This window comes from Rousettus aegyptiacus, unplaced genomic scaffold (assembly GCF_014176215.1).
Source record: "Rousettus aegyptiacus isolate mRouAeg1 unplaced genomic scaffold, mRouAeg1.p scaffold_m13_p_8, whole genome shotgun sequence".
NCBI lineage: Eukaryota > Metazoa > Chordata > Mammalia > Chiroptera > Pteropodidae > Rousettus > Rousettus aegyptiacus.
Window position 1 is genome coordinate 45,557,339 of NW_023416311.1, and position 22,189 is coordinate 45,579,527.

At 32.7% G+C, this 22,189-nt stretch overlaps 1 protein-coding gene across 9 annotated transcripts in view; it reads right to left on the reverse strand.

The window, feature by feature from the left end:
- FER (FER tyrosine kinase) overlaps positions 1-22,189 on the reverse strand; it is a 367,914-nt gene that overhangs the window by 247,916 nt on the left and 97,809 nt on the right. For 7 of the 9 annotated variants that reach the window (XM_016137231.2, XM_016137229.2, XM_016137230.2 and 4 more), the window contains 2 exons: positions 21,389-21,511; positions 14,124-14,313 (listed from right to left, as the gene is read on the reverse strand). In XM_016137231.2, coding sequence (XP_015992717.2) covers positions 14,124-14,313; positions 21,389-21,511 — 313 coding nt within the window. Of the gene's footprint in view, positions 1-11,501; positions 11,523-13,849; positions 14,008-14,123; positions 14,314-21,388; positions 21,512-22,189 lie in introns of those variants that run through there. The other 2 variants (XR_001595948.2, XM_036225812.1) reach the window with 2 other exon arrangements.

Genomic DNA, 22,189 nt, shown 5'->3' on the forward strand with positions numbered 1-22,189 from the left:
TTACTCCAACTACAGTTGGTTCTTAAACTAGATTAATACAATCAGCCCCTGAACTTTCCCAAGATTATTCTCATTACTCTTCCAAGCTTTCATCCCTTATACCTTCCTTTTTTCTTCCTTTTTTTCTTTTTGCTCTTTCTTCCATAAGGGACACATCTGGTAGCTATGACCAGCAATCATTCTGATTGGTCAGAGTCCATAGAGAAAAGACAATATAAAGCCTTTTGTCAGGTCACTTAGAAAAATTGTTCTTTTGCCTAAATGTCATAAGAAGGCATTGTAGTGATTCTCATGGGCGTCAATACCACCAGATTTGTTCTCATTTTGGTTGGAGTATGGACAACAGGTTGGAAGGGGGCCACTGTAGACAGTGACAGACAAATTAAATGATGCATTATTTTCTAATTACATTTCTTAATAATTATTTTTATTACTATTGAGATTGAAATGTTTTAATATTTTATCAAATTTTATATTCTAATCATTATAAATTTCTTATTCATGTTCTTGGTCTACTTTTAATTGGTATATTACTTTTTAAATAAACTGATTTGGATAACTGTATATTTAAAAACATCAATCCTTTATATTTGCGGCACATATTATTTCCAGCTTTTACTTGCATTTTATTTAATTCAACTTTCTGACACAAAAAATTCTTCACTTATATTTTATTTAGTAGTTTTGTGGCTTTATTTTTTATGTTTATTAATAAATCTGAAGTTTATTTTTATGTGGCACTAGCATAAGATCAAAATTGATATTTATCAAACACATAGAATAATGTTTTATTTTCCTTAAAAGTCATATTCTTATATTGATTATATATGAAGATTATATACATATATATAAGCTTCCTTGTCCTGAGTAGTCTTCTCTATCTAAATAATCTTGTTTCTTTACTATGCTGTTTTAAACAATTTAATCTTCTAGCTGTTAAAATATTATGTTTTTAATACCAACAGCCTAATGGTATTGATTCATCTTTCAAAATGAAGGTGGATAAAAGTAGCTGAAAGTTATTTATATTCTTCCTGTAGCCCCCTCAATATCTACCACAGAAATACACAGTAGAAGTGTAACTGATTCTTTCTGATTGAGGTGTTTCTCCTTCAAAGAATTAAATGATTTTTTATCTATTTTGGGAACTTATCGGGAAAAATTAACCTCTATGCTAATATATCTCTAGATATATTCTGACGTAAAAAAACCTTTCCTTAGTCTAACATTTTATTATTCACCTAGAATTTTAAAAGTAAAACAATGATTTTTAAAATCAACGTTTCATTCTTAATCTTTTAAATATTAACACTGGAAAATAATTTTCCGCAGAATACTATAATAAAAGAGAAAATTTATCAGAATTTAAAATTTTATAATTGGCCATCAAATGAAGCAATAAATCATAATAGCACATATTGTCTTTATGAAACTGTTCACTTAAAAAATTAGCATTTTATAAAAATCATTTTAAAAATTCAAGACAAAATATTTTGGACATAAAAATATATAAAACCTCTCCATGCAAGGTCAAATGTCTGCTCACAACACAAACCAAAAGATAATAACATCACCACACATAAATTTGAAGACAAATACAATTCAGTTTAATAGTAAAGTTAGCAAATAAATTGTAGAGGCTGGAATAACTTTTTTGAGGTTGAAGAAAATCAAATTATGTAAAAAAATTTTAAAGGAGTGTCCTGAACATGTCATGCAACTGTTCATATGCCAAGTGATGCCTTTTGATTCATTTTTAATTGGTATAAAAAAAAAATTACAGTATAGGAGAAAAGAATTGTATTCATTTACCAATAGAAGTTTTTAGCAATTTCATTATTCACAATTATTATGACAAATTAGCCATGTATCCAAATATCAAAAAGAAAAACTTCTTCAGATTGATTAAGTTTCTCCCGTCTTTTCAAAACAATACATCTGCATAAATCTACACTGTAATAGTCTAAAGTGTTTTTTTTCTAAATTTTTAATTCACACAGAATGAACAGCAGTTAACTGTGTCTATCAGTTAAGTAAATCACAGGGAGACAATCTAATTAGTGTATAAATAATCAAGAAATTATTGTTAATAAATTAAAATGCTTTATTACTTTATATTTTATTACATTAAAATGTTACATTACGTTCGAATGTGAACTCGAATAAGTCATTTAACTTCTCCGTTTTCTTTTTTCATCTTTATCTTGAGTGGTATTCCAGTATTCCCAATTTCTTTGGAAATGTAGATTTGGAAGTTATCAATGTTTAAATCATAGCAGAAAGAAAACAAGCCCACGGATACATGGTTACAAAAAAAAAGATTTGAAGGCTAAAAGTTGAGGGCTAAAATCTGAGGAATATTAATGATCAATCTCATCACAGCACTTAACTGTGTTTTCTTGTTAATCAATTGTTTATTGCACTTTTCTGCCTGTGGAATATAAATATATGAGTGTAGAGACCTTGTCTTTTATTCTAGGATGTCTCTCCATCCATGGCGCACAACAGGTATTCATAGAAGTTGTATAATTGTGTTTAATTAGAAAGCAAAGAAGGGAGGAAGAGAAATGGGGACATAGGTGGAAGAGACACGAGCGAGAAAAGAAACAGATTGGAGAAGAGAAAGAAAGGTAAAAAAGCCAAATGTGTACTAAGTATAATCCTAAAGATGTCTGGGACTCATCAACATGCCTCTGTCTTTGCAATACTTAGAGGCAAATATTACTAACCACATTTAATAGATGAAGAAACTTAGGTTTAAGAAGTTAAAAATTCACCTAAAGACAACTGAACACAAGATGGTTTGACTCAAATTCCCATATTTTCTATACCCTGCCCTGCTGCTGAAAAGAGAGCCTTTAAATAATAGAGAGAAAGGGGTCAATGGCATATATAATGAAAACCAGGTTTCAAATGTCTGAAGGAATAAAATAATGGTATCACATAAATTGAAAACAAGGAGATCATAAAAAGGCAACATGAGCACTAAAAGCTGTTAATTAAATTGTCCATAATTGCAAACATAAAAGAAAAATGTTATTTTAGGAATGAATAAATAATCCTAATATAATAGTGTTAAAGATTTTTTTTTCTTTCATTCAATTTAAACTATAAAAAAACCTGGCACTGTAATAACATAATTGTAAGTAATATTTTTGTAAAAATTGCTTTATGCAAAATTTTAAATGCAAACTTTAATAGTGTAGGAGAAGAAAAAAGTGAGCTTCCAGTAGTTAAACTAATAACAATAAAATTTTCCTTAAAAGATAGCTGGTCAAACCTACTGACGTCCACAATACATGTCATAATTAATTACATGATACTTCATTTAAAAATATTTTCTAATCTATTATGGCTAAAGGACTATAATACTTCAAAAACAGAATAGATCTCAAACAGGCCAAACCACCATCTATGATTAATAGCATATATTTTCAAAAAGAAAGATTTATAATTAATTAAAAATAATATCAAAATTAAGGAATAAAGATTAGCAGAGAAATAAGCACATATTTTAAATCATTATCATTTCTGTAATAATCAAATATAAATTATCAGCCATATAAAAGACAATAGTAGTTTACTAAGTGGCAAGCACTGTTTTACGTGCTTTAAATGTGTAAGCTTAACCACTCCTCACAATGAACCCAAGAGTAGGTAAAACTGTAATTCTCATTTTACACACTGGAAAATGAGGGCAGGAAACGTCCCATAACTTGCCACATATCACACACTTACTAAGTGATAGAGCAGGGATACAAATCCAAGCAGTCTGGCTCTACAGCTGGAACTCTCTTTAGAGTGATGACTTTATTGCAATCACTCATCGGTCAGAAGTGATTAGAAGTGTCATTAGAAGTGTCACTCTGTTAGAATACCACTGCCACAATTACTTATAAAGTGAGAAATATCTGATAGACACTAAGTTTAACATTTAAAACATTTTCTTAACTGAATGGCATTTAAAACATTTTCTTAACCTGACTTTTCAAACGTGTATTTTGAAATTCTGTACCTATTTATTCCCTTTATAACATCTGCTGGGTGTATATCTAGGTACTGCTGGGCGCCCAAATTTTTTGAAATGTTTTAATGTATAGATACATTCAAGTCAAAATGCAGCCAACTTGTAATTAATTGTTAAATACATTGCTTCTGTTTCATCTTCTCCATCAAGCCCTATGGCAAGGTCTAAATCTATTTATTGTCTTTGACCCACCCTTCCCACCAAACCCCAGTATATCATATTCATGTAGTAACCATTAAACGCTTGAAAACCAAATGATTGAATGACTCTCAGTTATCTGCATTAACCATAGTAGATCTTTAATTCTGGCCTAACTTTATGTTTTCCTTTCATTATATTATTTTAGTGCTAACCTTTGGCTTAGTTTGTGCTAAGATATTAAGAAATCCAGAGTGAGAAAAAAAAATGGCATAGATGATAAATACTCTGTTCATCCCTTTGGCGACCAAAACAAAGTTGTGATGGAGACAAGGAGCAGCAGCAAGTAAAAATTGCCTGGGAGATAGAGAAACAAGCCATACAACTAGGGAGAAATCCAAGAAAGTACCCGGCAAAGGCAGAAGGTAGGACAAGGCGAGGATGTGGGGCTGCCCAGTCAGTGGGGCTGCCCAGTCAGAGTGGCTGAGTGAGAGAGATAGAGGCTGTGGCAGCGGCAGTGGCAGACACCTCTTCAAGGGGCTGCATCCGCAAGCAGATGTTCACAGTGACAGACCTGCTTGCTCTGAGCACTAGTGCTGATTCGGCTGCATGCAGGGAGCACCAGGGACTTGCAGGGAAGATGTTGTTGGAGTGAGGGCCAAGGCGAGACTCACTCTGTACAGAAGTGCCAGCAGTATCCATTGTTCCCTGTTGGGCCGTCCCTACTCCGAGTACTGAACACCGTGAGGCCGCAGCCGGGATGTCACCAAACTGAATAACAGAAGTCACTCCATCCAAAGGATTCTCTGAAACCCCGCAGCCCCATTCAAGCCATTCCCAGTATAGCCTCAGAGAATCAGGTGCTCCTTGCTGAGCAGCACCTAGACTCACACTGGAGGAAGCTAGCCTCGGTTTCTGGTGTGACCTTTTAAGGCAACCATAACTACAGCATCTGTGGATTGCTTGTTGAATCCTGGCAAGTGGCCCTGGAGTGGCAGAGGTTTGAGCTAAGTTTGGCCTACAGCTGAACCCCTCTAAGGTCTGTGCCACTGGACAACTACTTCACAAATCCACACTAATAAAACCAGGAGACTTAGGAGCTTTGCTTAGTACATAGAAACAGACATAGAATGAGAGCCAAATGGAAAGACAAAGAAGCAGAAGGCAGATGAGAGAACATAACAGAGATCTAGCTATAATGGAGTCAAGTAATTTAACAGTTGCAGAGTTCAAAACACTGGTTATAAAGATGCTCAATGAACTTTTGGGAATGTAGATAAATGCAGTGAGAATGTCGACAAAGAGATAAAAAACATAAAAATGGAAATGGAAATTATAAAAGGGAACCAATTTGAAATGGAGAACACATTATCTGAGATGAGAAGTGTATTAAATGGAATAAACAAAGGAATAAACAAAGTGAATAAAGAGGATCAAATGCCCTATCTAGAGGACAGGACAGCCAATCAGGACACTCAATCAGAATGGTAAGAAAAAAGATGCCAAGACTATAAAAATAATTTAAGGAGGACACTTAAGTCTCCAAATATTTGTCTGATTGATGTACTTGAAGAAAATCAAGACGTCAAACAGCTGTTTGAGGAAATAATGATGGAAAACTTCCCCAACCTGATGAAGGAAATGAACATAAAACCCCAGGAAGCTCAGAGAATTAAAAAATCAGGGATCCAAAGGGGCCCACACCAAGACACATCATAATTAAAATGCCAAAGGTTAAATACAAAGAAAGAATATTAAAAAGCAGCAAGAGAAAAACAAATAATTACATATAAGGGAACACCCATAAGACTGGCAGCTGATTTCTCAAAAGAAACTATGCAGGACAGAAGGGCTTGGCAAAAAATATTCAACAGGGTGAAGACCCAGGATCTACAACCAAGAAATAACTCATCCAGCAAAGCTAGCATTTAGAGTTGAAAGACAGATAAAGAGCTTCCCAGATAAAAATAAGCTAAAGGAATTTATCACCACCAAGCCAGTATTACAGGAAATGTTGGAGGGACTTCTTTAAGAAGAAAAGCGTGTATCAAAAACAGGAATTAAGAATGGTAACTACATCTCTATCAATAAGTACCTTAAATGGAAAAGAATTAAGTGCTCCAACCAAAAGATAGAGTGGCTGAAAGGATAAGAAAACAAGACCCCTACATATGAAAAGGAAGAGGATGATAAAAGATATTGCTCTGATGGACCTAGAAGGTATTTGAGTCAGAGAAAGATAAACACTATATGATTTCACTTATATGAGGAATCTAAGGAATAAAAAGAATAAACTAATCAAAAACAGACTCACAAATATAGTGGACAATTTGGTGTCAGGCAGAGGGGAGGGGAGTTTGGGGGGCTGGAAGAATGGGGTGAATGGCTAAAGTACAACAAATTAGTAGTTGATGGATGATCACGGGAATGGGGAGCACGGTACAGGGAATGCAGTTAGTATTAATAGGTTGGCTAGGTGGAGGGTCAGAGGAGGGAGGGAGCAATTGGGGGGATCATTTCACAAACTATACATATGTCTAACAAATGTACTATATACCTGAAACTAAATAAAAATTAGTTTTAAAAAATGTAAAAAAAAAAAAAAAAAGAGGAGGAGTACAGACTGATACAGGACATAACCATTCGATAGAGTTGTGTCTCGTTAAAAAGGAAGGGGGTATGAAAAAGGAGAAGGGATTAAGAAGTACAAATTGGTAGCTACAAAATAGTCATGGGGATATATAAAGTATAGAATAAGGAATATAGCCAATTATATTGAAATGTATGGTGTCAGATGGGTACTAGATTTATTGAGGTGACCACTTTGTAAGTTAAATAAATATCTAATCATTATGTTGTAACCTGAAACTAATATAATATTGTATACTAACTGTATTTGAAAAATTAAAAAAATATATATTTTTCAAAATGCTTTTAGAACAAAACAAATAAACAAACAAAAGGAAGGGCAGATGCCACCTGAGGGAGGTCCTTAAGTAGAATGGAAAAAAGCAAGTGTAGAAAAATACAAAAATGTATTCTGTAGTTTGTAAACTCAAGCTAAAAAAACAAATATTGAACTTTAAATAATGTGTGTGCTAAAGTGTCTAGGGGTGAAGGGTACTGATATCTGCAACTTATTTGAAATGCATCAAAAAATAAGATAGTTGATGGACAGATAAATAGATAGCTCATTAAGCATATATAGCAAAATGTTAAGAATTGAAGAATCTGGGTGGTAAGTACATGGATGTTCACTATATGGTTTTTCCAACTTTTCTGTATGTTTATAAATTTTCATAATAAAATTTAGGGAGAAGATATAAAAAATCTGTAATTAAAAAAACAAATTTGAAATATATATACACATAATACATACATATATATTTACACATATATACATAAAGGAAAATAAAAAGTGGCCTTTTTCATTTGGTTTGTAGTATATATGTATACATATACATTCATAAATGAAAAAGTTACTTTTCATTTACCATTTACTTGATTTAACCTAAATATCAACTGCATATGCATATGAATATGAACATAGAAACTGAAGAAGTTTTGAAAGTTTAAGGGTTTTTTCCCTTATACTATGGTCTAATACAAATGAACATCTCTAATACTATCTATTAACAAGCCTGTGACATAAAATGACTTCATTTGTATGAACCAAAGAAAATGAATATTTGAAGGCATCTTTTTTTAAATTAAGATAAAACTGACATGTAACATTATGTTTCAGGTATACAACATAACGATTCAATATTTGTATATATTGCAAAATGATCACCATGATAAGTCTACTTAATTTTTATCACCACATGGTTACACAAATTTTTCTTCTTGTGATGAGAACTTTTAAGATCTACTCTCTTAGCAACTTACAGTATTATTAACCACAGTCACCTTGCTATAACTTACATACCCAGGACAAATATTTTATAACTAAAAGTTTGTACCTTTGGACCACCTTTACCCATTTTACCCACACATCATCCCCACCTCTGGCAGCCACCAATCCGTTCTCTGTATCTATGTGTTCAGTTTTTTAAGGTTCCACAAATAGGTGAGATCATATAGTATTTGTCTTTCCTTGTTTTATTTCACTTAGCATAATATCTTCAAAGTCCCTCCATGTTGTCACAAGTGGCAAGGTTTCATTCTTTTTATGGTTGAATAATATTCCATAGCATGTGTGTATGTGTGCATATGCACACACTAAATAAAATATTACATAGAAAGAAAGAGAAAGAAAGAAAGAAAGAAAGAAAGAAAGAAAGAAAGAAAGAAAGAAAGAAAGAAAGAAAGAAAGAAAGAAAGAACGAAAGAACGCACGCACATCTTCATCCATGAATCCATTGATGGACACTTAGGTTGTTTCCATATTTTGGCTACTGTAAATAATCCTGCTATGAACATGGGGGTGCAAGTATCTTTTCAAGTTAGTGTTTTCATCTCCTTCAGTTAAATACGCAGAAGTGGAATTGCTGGGTCATGTGGTAGTTCACTGTTTTCTATAGTGACTGAACCAATTCACATCCCCACCAACAGTTCACAAGGATTCCCTATTCTCCATTTTCTTGCCAACATTTATTTCTTGTTGTTTTATTAATAGCCACTCTAAAAGGTCTGAGATGATAGCTCATTGTGGATCTAACTGGTATTTTTCTGATGGTTAGTGATGTTAAGAAATCTTGACCTGAATCATTTGGAAAAGTCAACAAGCCTTCTATAACATAATCATAATCATCTCTAACTCTTTTATGAATTAGAAATGTATACATCAATTAAACATAAAGCATAACATTTAGCTGTAAATACGCTTTTGGCATCAGACCCATAGAATTTAATAATATTAATGGCCCAGAAAGCCAATGAAAGTTCAACATGATCAAATTTATGCCATATGAAAGCTGGAAGCAAGAATTTGATAATCTCTAAAACTGAAATATTAATGTACTAATTAACATCTATAACTGCCATTGTCTCCAGGTTAAGAAACTTTCAAACTATTTTGAGAGTAAAATCTAAACCTATATAAGCTGCACAAATATTCTAAAATGTACCTTACACATAAACTCTATTTATACGCATAGTAATATATAAAGATTTTCACCAAAGCTGTCTTTATAATAAAAAATTGGAAACCATGAAAATATGTCACTCTTTTTGCTCAGAATTTTCAGTGGCTTCTACTTTCTCTAAAAGTTAGCACCAAAGTCCTTTAAAGTGGTCTGCGTAACCATATGATCTAAATGCCTACTACTTCTCTGACCCCCTTGCTGTTCTTCCGTGAAGCCAACTCCTGCCTCAGGGCCTTTCATCTACTCTTCCCACTTTCTGGAATATACTCACCCCAGAGAGTCTCATCATTTGCTCCCTTAGTTCCTTCAGATCTCTTCATAAATGCCACTTTAGCAGTAAAGCCTTCCTTGTCGACCTTATGTATAAAAACACCTCTCAGCGGTATCTAGCTTTATTTTTCTCCAAGGAATTTACCACCACCTAATATAAACACATGTATATCTGTATGTGTGTATATATATCATGAAGACAGAAAAATTATGTTTATTTTGTTCACTACTGCATTCCCAGAACGTAAAATGGTACCTTACACTGGACACTCAATAAATATTTTCGTTGAATGAAGAAGTGAATAAAAAGAAGTAACTGTATAAGTACTATTATGAAATGACACCTACACTATATTAAGTAAAAAAATTAATGTACAGAATAGTATTGTTGTATGCTCTACTATTTGTGTAAAAAAAGCAGGAGTCATATAATATACATTTCTATTTTTATTTGCATTCAATACTTCCGGAAGGTTACCAATGAGGTAGGGAACTCAGAAACTAAGAAAGGGACACTTAGACACCTGTACATGTACATGTCCTACTTATTCAGAGAAATGAATTAAGGTTTTGTCTTTATAAATGAGAAATACATAAAATACTCCTGCAGAAAAATCTACAATTCATATTTAAGAATTCATAATTTACATGTGAACTAAAATACATTAGAAAAAAATGAAATAGAATATTATGTTTTAACACTATTTCAGAAAATACAATATATATTTATACACACTATTTCATTTCAGTTTCATAGAAAACTTGTTAGGCAAGGTGGGTATATATTCACGTCCTCCTTTTATAGAAAACTCAGAAAGGTTAAGGAACCTGATTACAGTTACAGAGCAGAAGGAAAGCTCAATTTATATCTCCTATTCTTAGTCTGGTACTTTTCTCAGTGTATTTGTTGAGCAAGGCATAGGCTTAGAATTAACATTTATCTTACATATTTAAAGACAGAAATGTACCTAATGATGAAAAGACATAAAACCCCACTGATGCTGTCAATATGATGTCTCAATTGATATCAGTCCATTTTAATGTTTAACTATAAAATTGAAAATATGTTGGACACTACTATAAAATGGATTACTACTGAGTCACAATAACAAAAAAATATGTAATAACAAATCAGATATTTTGTTGATTGAAAATGTAACAAAAGAGGATTTTATTGATAGTGCCTTTCAACTAAGCAGAACTAACCCAATAGAATATACAGAGAAGATAAATGTACGTTGTGTATTAGTCTAGCAAATGGGCTTTAAAATGTACAATTTTAGAAACATCAAAATAAAGGTAATTACAGAATAGCTAAACATTTAAAAAGCAGAAATTCATTATATGGTGCTATGAGTTCTATATAGATTTGACATATTAGGGAGATTTCTTTGACAAAATTATTATAATATATTTGGTTCAAATCCATGCTATTATAAAATAAAATAGATTACTCTGGGGTAAAAAGGAAGTCCAGTTCCTCAGTTCAACAAATACTGATTAAAATCTTATTATATTCTTGCTACTAGAAAACTAAAAAGAAACATGAGGAAAAGTGATGTTAGAGAGAGAGAGAGAGAGAGAGAGAGAGAGAGGGAGGGAGGGAGGGAGGGAGGGGGAGTGAGGAGGGAGGAGGAAGGAATGCAGGACGTCCATCAGGAATGCGGAAGAAGACGGAGAAGCTCCTTGGTGGTCTCTTTAGTTTCCTCTCTCTCTCTCTCTCTCTCTCTCTCTCCTCCCTCCCTCCCCTCGCTCCCTCCCCTCTCTCTCTCTCTCTCTCTCCTCCTCCTCCTCTCCCGCCTCGCTCCTCCCGCCCTCCCTCCCTCCCTCCGCCCTCCCTCCCTCCCTCCCTCCCGCCCTCCCTCCCTCCCCACGGTCCTTCCGCCTTCAGAAGGAAAGAAAGAAAAAGAAAAAATACATTTATTCATAGACAATAGAGAAATATTGTGCAATACTTAATATTTATCATTTTCTCCTTGGTAGTTTGGCCAAAATTAGACCTAGGTGAAAAAAAGACAATATTAGAAGGATGACTTTTCCTGACAGAGATGACTTTGTTATCTGCCATCACAATTTTTTTAGGTTTCTGTAAATTAATAGATGGGCTTTAAATCTCATCAAATTACAGCAAAAAAATAAACACCAATACATCTATGAACCTGACTATACATCCTTACCCTGATTACATATCTGAATTACCTTGGAATTTTTATAACTCATGGCTCATGTCAATGGTACAGTTCCTTAAAGTTCCACCTAAGCATCTCCGCTGAGGTCAGTATTTTGGTTAACACTGCCATTAATTAGGTGATATAATTTAGTTAATTATCTCTACTACTCTTACATAATATTTAAGCTAAGCTTTCATTATTTTCCATGATACCATAGTTTAATTTTTTGCTATTTCAATTCTTCCAATATTCAACTTAATTTCCCTCATTGAAATTTTTATACCACTTAAAAGGATGGAATATGAAGTGGAAATACCAAAAGAATTGCTTATGTTAATTTCAGGCTTTTCTTAAAATATTATTCACAAAATAAAGCTTAATTGTGCAAAAAGTTCACTGATATAGGTGGGAGTATAATTAAGTTTTAAGAACTATGTTCTACAAATATTTCCACTTGTTTTATAAAATATACTGTAAAATCTCAGTTGGCACCAATTTGAGGAATGCCTGTTTGATTTATAAAATGTTTCATTGTTATTTTAAAGATTAGAAAATTCCTTTGTACATTCCTTAAATACATATTAAAAGCATTGCTTCAATGAATATATAAGATATTTTTACAATTAGCATTTCACAATTTAAAATAAATTGGGTAAAATGAAATATGTGACATCACTTTGTAAAAATTTACACGGTACTATCATCATTTAATAAATAGGTAAAGAGAAAGTCCCAAAATGCCAGGAAGCAGTTTGTTCTCTTAAACTGTATTATAGATTCTCTCTCAAATATTATTTATTCATTTGTTTAAAATGTTTCTCTTGAATGATTATGAAAGATTTTTCAAAAAGTCCAAATATTCATAAGTTCTTAATAAAATAAGAATTAATGAACAGGTATATTTTAAATTTCAAAGTCTAATTTTTAGTTGTAGTTATCGAATGGGAATGTGCTACATCTAGTGATTTGAAAAACTACTTTTTACTCTATCATAATAATAATGCCAGCAGGAGTCATCTGCACACAGAATTAGAGTAAATTAGATTGCCATTTTTAACCCATCTGCCACCAACAAGCTATGATGTAACCAATTCCATAACCATATGGAGACAAGGAAATGTTATAAACCACATAAGCCACAAAAGATTTACTAGCTAAGATTTTCAAAAACCAAGTAAAAGAAAAAATTTCAGAAGTTCCTCTGAAAGAATGCATATGCCAGGTAGTTATCAAGAATCATAAAGCAAGAAGGAGAATCTAGTAGGGTCCTTGGTAACAGATGGTAAGATCCTTTTTATCTGACAGAACAATGGAGCAGAGCAAAGAATTATAATTCATAATTCACAATATAATGTAAAGATCAGTATGGCTCAATTAATAACCAAAATAGCAGTAACCACAATATTTTAAATACTTCATATTAATTGCTACATTTATTACATTTTCAAATTCAGCCTTTTTTTCCCCTATGAAGACATTTGAATCATTTACCAATCAAACTATTCTATTTAGAACCTCATAAACTTAAAAATTACTAAAATGTCAACTATAACATCATGACCTATAATAGTTCTTTTTACGGATTATATCCAGCTACTCGTTGGAAAAAGTCAAGGATATAGCTCAAGCTTTTTCAACCTTAGCACATTGACACTTTGGGTTAGATAGTTTTTTTGTCGAAATTATGAAGGGAGGGGTTGTCCCGTGCAATGCAGACTGTTCAGCAGCATCACCCGCCTCTACCCACTAAATACGAATAGCACTTACTAGCTGTGACAACCAAAAATGCCTGGAGACATTACTAAATGTTTGCTAGGGAGGTAAAATTGCCCCCTGATGAAAACCACCAACATAAGATGAAAGGAAGAAAGGAATGAAGAAATGAAACGACGGAAGGAGGGATGGACAGAAGTATTTATACTAGGCATTCTTAAGCAGTTAATAAAACTATACAAAATAAAGTTGAATTTATAATTGGTGGATTTAAATGTGTTTACTGTAGTTTAAGGATATCTGTAAGGAAAACACTTTTTAAACAAAAAGCATTTTCCATTGTGAAAATAATAAACGCATCTCAGATAAGATTCTATTATTCTTAAGAAAAATAAATAGCTTTCTCCTTATTTCTTACTTCTATCTTAAGAATAACACCCTACCTTCCTGCTGTCTCCCAGGAATAAAAACAATTGCAGTCTTTGTTTTCAGTTTTGAAGACAAGAGAAGAGCTTTATCCTCTGACTCTACAGGTGGTTCCTGAAAGTGTTCTGAAGGTGACTGACAAGTCTATTCTGCATATAAACAAGTTTAATAGGACCTGCATATTAACAAGAGTAATAATTCGTTATAGTAAACCAGAATCAATTTTTTGTATTCACTAATTACCTATATACTACTTTTTTAAGTTTCTCATTTGATTACTTTTTGGCTTACCATAGATGTAACTGATCGTGCATCTTCTTCATAATTTATTACTGGAGGTGGCTCTTTTCCATCATTCTCTTGCACTTTTTGCTCTAGTAATTCTTTCTGTGCTGTAAACTTTGCCTCAGTGCACCTCAGCTGCTGCACTGACTGTTTCAGTTCTTCAAGTGTCTGTTTTTGGCTTATCAGAAGCACAATACTGAAAAAAAAAAACACACACACACACACATTAAATATAAATTTTTTTGACTTCTTGAAGAGATACAGATTTTAAAAAAACATACATGCTTTTCTGTTTTCTTTCATTTTGATCTTTATGAGTTCTACAGAATCAGAAGGATTATGAAACTAAACAGATTTTGAGTCATCACAGTAGTTATTAAATGTTCACATTAACAAAATGGAAGAAAATGTTTGGAAGTAAAAGCCAAACTCAAGATGCTTTCAAATATATTATGATCAATGGCATTCATTTTATTTTACAGCTAAACCATCTACCTCACAGCGTACAGACACTTAAGTCCAGAAGTGTAGGGCCTAAAATGAATTAACATGACTGAGGCAGAATCTTAATTTATTTCATATCTCAAATGGAATATAGCTAGAGTCAGATCTGTGCCTAAAGTAAAATAAATCAAATCAAGATGACAGCCTGGGACCAGGTTGTGTGTATATTGTGAAAGATGTGTGTTTAGAGTTGGGGAAAGCTATTCTGCCGAGGACTTAAGGCTGAGCTGTGATTAAGGGAAAGACCCCAAATCTCTCCAATAGCTCCACTGTGAAGACAACAGACTTTGCAATCCTTCCTTTAGAGAAGTAGGTAGACTACATGTTGCCTTATTGTCTTTTTTTAATCCCTTGGAGGCTGCCGGAGTAGAAATTTGAAACGAATTCACCCATATTATAAGCCATAAAAAAAGTAGTGATGGCAGGGAACAACTCTCAAAACACTGTCAATACATAGTATACTAATGTCTTAAAGAACTGTGCCATGCACAACTGAAAATAAGTTAATATGTAAGAGACCACAGATTGTCAATTAGGGAAACCTTCAAAGTTGGAGAATAAGGTCAGAATGTTTCCTTCTTAAACTGGGACTTAAAATAATCAACATAAACTGAGTGAGTAATTATAGGTAGAAGGAACTGACATTAAGAGAGATTTATTTATACATATGATGCTGACTGATATTTTAAAACTCGTGGCCAATCGAATTGAGCAGGGTGCCGCCTCAGTGGATGCTATAAAGAAAGCTGTAATTTCAATTATACTGCAATGAGTTTCAAGCGAGTATCCTAACAAAAAGGTAAAGAATTGAGCGAAATTTTTAAAAAGTAGACCTAAGAGTAAGATAATTTGTCAGAAAGATCTAGCAATGTTCAAAAGATAAATTATTTTAACCAGTGTAGTTAATGGCAGAAGTAGTGGAGAGAAATGTACCACACTATCAGAGCTCACTAGTGCTTCCCAAGTAAAATCTTCATTGCACAGTGGAAAGAATGTAATTATACTGTATTAGGACAGATTAAATTTTATGAATTAATTCCTTTGCTTTTCTCATCTTCAGTTTATCACTGGAAAAATTGATGGTAATAATACCTACTGTCAGGGTTGCTCTGAGAATTCAATAAGATAATATTTGAAAACTCATTAGCACAGTGCCTAGCATGAAGTAAGAATTTGGAAAATGGCAATTATCATTTATATCATCATCATTCAACAATCTGTGACCTGTGCTCTAAATCCACACAGATTTTCTAATAAACTCATGTTTGTTTGCTCAGGTGGTAACACCCTTTTCATAATAAATTGGTCATAATTTGTCTCAGTGAATCTCTTCAGAGAAAGTTGATTTTAAAAAGAATCACTTTTGTGAACATAAATTCATGAGAACCAAGTCATGGGAAAGATTACATCCATATGAACCTGAAGTTTCCTGAGGGCTTGCTTCCTCTTTGCACTCCCTAGCTACCAAAAGAATCATAACAATGACAGCAGCATCAGGAACCATTTAAAACGTACAAGGTAAGATGGTTAAAAAAAAAAAAAACCAACATATTTTCATGTATATCTGCAAGATCAGTCCAAAAAAAGGTGAATGATTTCACGAATGTGGACAAAATCTGTAGGAAAGTATACTTGAAATAATAACATTCTACAACCATTACTATAACCAGTAGCCTTCTACAAATGAATTTCATATAGACTAATGAAAAAAATACAAAGAAAAGGGATGAAATGACAGACTACATTAAACTAAAAAGCTTCTGCACAGCAAAAGAAACCATAAACAAAACAGTCGGCCAACCAAATGGAAGAAGATATATGTAAACAATACTTGCAGTAAAGGGCTAATATTCAAAATATAGAAAAACTCATACAACTCAATGACAACAACAACAACAACAAAAATCCCATTTAAAAATTGGCTGAGTTGTTACAATATTATTCACTAGATTTCCTATGCTGTACTTCACTTCCCCGTGACTATTTTGTAACTGCCAATTTGTACTTCTTAATCCCTTCACCTTTTCCCATCGGGCAATCACCAGTTTGTTCGTTGTATCTCGCAGAGGATCACTTTATCAATTATAAATGCCTAACCGCATGCAGCCTACCTGAAACTAATATAAAATAATACTGAACATCGACTCTAATTGAAAAATAACATTTTTTTAAAAATGAGCAAAGGACCTGAATGTTTTTCCCAAGAAGACATACAAATGGCCAATGGATATCTGTAAAATGCTCAACTTTTCTAGCCACAGAGAAATGTGAATTAAAACCATAACAAGATATCACCTTACGTGTGTTAGAATGGCTATCATCAAGGCAAGAAACAACAAGTATTGGAGAAGATGTAGAAAAAAAGAATCCTGCAAACCCTGCTGGTAGAAATGTACACTAGTACAGCCACTGCGGAAAACAGTATGAGAAAGGTTCCTCAAAAAATTAAGAATAGAGCTACTACATGACCCAGCAATTCCTCTTCTGGGTCTCTACCCAAGAAATTTGAAATCATTTATTCATAAAGATATATGTACTCCTATGTTCACTGCATTATTCACAGTAGCCAAGACATGGAAACAACCTAAGCGTCTTTTGGTGGATGACTGGATAAAGAAGGTGTGGTACATATATACGATGGAACATTACTCAGTCATAAAATGGATGAAATACTGCCATTTGTGACAACATGGATGGATCCTGAGAGTATCATGCTAAGCAAAATAAGATAGATGGAAAAGGACTAACATACATAATCTCAAAATTCTGAGACAAAAAATAAAGGCTCCCTGAATTTGCAGACTTGAACAATAGATGGTTCAATTCTTACTTTCACTACAAGCTGCATGTGACATTTTGCAAGTCTCAAAATTTCTAGGCTTCATATGTCACATAATTTGAAAGACAAGAAGGTTGAATCAAATGATCTTTTAAGATTCTGCATGGCTCTAAGAGTCTGATTTTATAATGTATAAAGTATTTTAAAGTACAAGATGGTAATAGTACAAAATAATACAAAATTGAATAATCATTCAATTTTCAGAAGTCAAACCAAGCATTAAACTCTCAAGTAAGATTCTAGATCTTTATGCCATTGAGTCATCAATGACATATGCTTGGTATATTTTCCCACAAACCATTTTCTAATATATTAGTCAAGGATCATAAATCAGGTGAAGATTGATATTATTTCCATTTGAATAAATACACTTCAGGAGTAATGAAAAGTTATGTATTCTAGAATGATGCTTTGTGCTGCATTAAAATTACACCACTTTAAGCAGTTAGCTCTATTCTTTTCACCCTATTTTTTTTTAGATAGAATTCTGTAATAGCTACATTTCAACTTAGACCTGCATTATTTATATAAGCTAAAACTCTGCTGTGTGTAAATGGTACATAAAAACCATTCTTTAAGTTCCTTTATCACTTCATATTATTCAATTATAGGAGTCGAAGCTGTCAAATGAATTCTCACATAATTTATTGTCATTGTTATTATAAGATGATTTAGAAACATTTATGTTAAATACAAATTTAAAGGGCTTAACTGTAGTCCCTTGTTATGTTATATTTTGATATAACCAATAATGCTATTTCTGTTATGCAAAAATTCAGTACATCTCCATTAACTTAGAAATAATTTAAGAATGTAACTATCTAATGTATAGGATTGTTTTAATATTTGTGAAGAAATGTAGTTTTGTTTTATTATTTTATTAGTTTCAAGTAACAGTATATAAAGCTAATATGTTACAGAGTAAAAGTAATTCTAAATCTATTTTTTAAACTAAAAAAATTGCGTTTTTAATTAAGTGCATTTAAATATACATGTAGATATATATACATGGGCATACCAAAAAATGAAATGTTTCAGAAGTTGAAATTGAAATGCAAACATTTCCCCAGAATCCCCTGTCAGACTATTTTTTTGGCAAAATATTTTAACATAATTCAAAGACAAACTTCAACCTTACCAATGTCTAAAATAATAGAATTTTGCAATGACTATTTAGTTATATAAACATACTTAACATTTTCAAGATCATGCCCTAAAGTTAATAGTAAAAACTCAATGGTAACAAAGGGCTAATAGAAATTGTGTTAAACAAGACTCATCCCCTGATTGTCTGACATACTTACTCCTAACTCACTATTAAAATAATAAGATCAAGCAAATGCTGTGATCAAAAAAGATCGACTTTGGAGTCACAACTCATGTGATTTCTACCACTTATTAGGTATATGATTGTAAGTTATCTAAATTCTCTAAATCCTAAAGGTAAAATATAAGCAATCATATAGAAGGAATAGTATAAATAATATTCATTGAATTAATATATTTAAAAAATCCACATTATATGTGGAACAAAGAATTCAAGATATGCTATTTTCCATATATCCACTACCCTTTAAGCCCCCTCTTCTCTACTCCCATTCTCATCTCCTGAAAAATAAAAATAGGTGGAAATCACACTGATTATGTAAATGAAGAGAGAGTCAAAGATTTAAGTCAAGAAAATATACCCTCCCCCCAAAAATGAAAGAATCCCACAACTTCTAGATTAAAATAACACCTGAAGATTGCCTCTTCCAACCACAATACAGTCAGGCATGCTAGTGAAAGGATCATCTGTCACATTTTCTTTCTTTATATCAACTAAATTTTAAAACAGAAATTATTTGCAATATGTGCATTTACAAACTATAAAACGTAGAACTAGTCAGTCATCTATAAACACTGAAGAGATTTATTTGCAAAAAGAAAAAAAGAAAAGGATAATTTTACTTTTGAATGTTATATGAACAACGGCTTATAAACTTTATTTTTATAAACAAAGAAACTCTTCAGTTAATACTGAAATTTTTCAGATTAAAGGAATGTCCAGAGTAACTCAAACTTCTGTTCTCACCCTTGAAAGGCTCATTAACTCCAATATGACATTAAATACCAAGTTGTAATAAGAGCCATAGTATAAGTGAGAGAGGTAGGCTCCCAATATTCTGAGTTGTATAATAGAATAGATGGTGTTGCCATTCACTGAAATAATGAATACTAAGAGTAAACTAGGTTGGTTGTACTGAGATTTTTCATTCAGCCTTAGACACAGGAATTTGGGGCACTTCTGAGACATCTAAGGAGGCATGTTAACTAGGCAATTGATCACATGGCCAGAGAGTTCAAAGGAAAATCTGAGCAAGAGTAATAAATGCAGGTCATCTTCAGATCACCTAGAAATAGAGTTCAGAGAGGGGAATGACATAACCTTGGGTCATGCCTTGAATAACTCCAAAACAGATTGGCTGAGTGGTGGAAAATAAGTTTATAAAGAAGGAGTGACCAGAAAGAGAGAAGTAAGATCTGGTATCTTGGGTCCCAAAAGCCAAGGAAAAAGAAGGAACATGAAGTCAACAAAGTCTGATACTGTGAGGAATACGATAGTTGCTGAATTTAGTGATGTAGAGATCACTGGTGATCTCAGATACCTATTTCAATAATGATGGGCAGAAGCCAGATACATGTGGGCTGAGAACTAAGAGGGAGTTGAGAAAATGAGTATGCATAATCATTCTTAGAACAAATTTGACTATGAAAGCAAAAGGCAAAGACAGTAGTTAGGAGAAAACAGAAAGATTCAAGAAGGGTTATCTGGGGTGGGCAGAGAGGTGAAGACTGTTTTTAGGAATCAAGATTTAAACATTTAAAAAGTGAGCACAGGACTCAGTTGAGGAGAAAAGATGAACATAACAATGCAAACGTTCTAGGAAAGTAAGTGATGATGAGATACGAAAGACAAGCACAAGAAACAGACTTAGAGAAGATAAGAAATTAACTGTTCTATGAAAGTGAGAACAGAGAATGAGTATAAATGTGGTGGATCTGGGTATCTAGCCCCAGAAAATAAGGGAGTTGCCACCTGATGATTCTGATTCCTTCTATAATTTAGGAGATTTCCATCTGCTATGATGGGAGAGATAAGGAGATCAGAGATTTGATAAAAGTGGAGAATATTTGAAAAGTTGTGTAGAAAGTAAGCACAAGTATAGATCAGAGAAATCCTACACGTTATAATTTCCTTGAGAATCTAGATGAATCAAGCCAGTTGTGAAAATAGGTGAGAGTATGACAGAAAAAATTTTATATGGTCTAGTCACATTAGAGAAACAATATCAATAAATTCTGTTGGAGATGCAAACAATGACCAAAGTCTGATAAGAAATTATGTATTTTATCAAAATTGAAACAGTAGAAAACATTTAATGCAATTAGCAAAAACAAGAGCATACCAAGATAAGTAAAGTTAGAATAGTCACAAAGATATTTATAGATCCATTAAGCAAAACACTAAGACAAAAATAACACACCAAATCTCAGAAGGAATTTTATAGAAGAAAAAGACTGCTATTTTCTACTAGGTTTTTTCGCTACCTTCAAACACAGCAGAAGCCAATTTCAACATAATATTGGCTGGCCACTTTTTTAACAAGAAATGCACAGGCAATCTGGTAGACAATGATGAGAAGAAGTAAAGACAGTTTTTAACAGGATTTTCCAGAAAATTGTTTAAACTTAAAATATTGACACATATAATCAGTACATTATATTGACAAAAATAGAATCATTTTTCTAGAGTTCTAGAAAGTATCTCCACTACATAAAGTTTTATACTTAAAGTGAAACTTGAGCTTCTAGAAATTTTGCATCCATAATACAGGTAACAGAAGTATTTCTGTAAAACCCATCAAATTATTTTTGTTTTACTCACTCAGACTTCTTTTCATGGGTCTTAGAAGATTCCTCAATTCTCTTCTCTAGCTCCAGGACAGCCTCCTCCTTGTTTAAAAGCAGCTGCTGTGTTTGCATAAGTTCCTCTGCTAAAGTTTTCAACCTAGAATGAACAAGTTTCCTCATTATAAATCAATATATTAATTACATTCACTTGATACACATACGAAAACAACATTCATACAGCTAAGGTTGTGATGTTCAAAACAATAGCCACATGTAACTTATTTAAATCAATTTAAATAAAATAAAAATTTTCAGTTCCTGGTGGCGTTAATGGCATTTCAAAGGCTGAACAGACATGTTGCTGGCTGGTGGATACCTTACTGAATGGTGCAGAATAGAACATTTCAATAATCACAGTAAGCACTCTTGGACAGTGAAGTTCTAGAGATTCTTATTTATCAAATAGAAAAAGAGAAACAAACAGAAAACAGAGAAAGAGGAAAGGATTAAAGTAATTAATTCCTGTCAGGTCCCAGGAAGAGTGTATAGTGAAAAGACTGTGGTTTTTGAGTATTTATATTTTGGCTTTGCCACTTTTTATCTGAGACCCTGGGCAAGTTACTTAGCTCATTGAATCTATTTTCTCATTTGTAATTTGGGTATGGTAATACTTTCTTCAAAGAATTGTTTTGAGGTTAAAATGAATTAATGCATATCTACTGAGTGGGATCAGCTGGCATTGAGTAAATGATAATCTAGTATTTTTCGCATATGGTATATCATTTAATCTTCATAATAACCCATGAGATAGATATTATTATCTAGATTTTAAAAG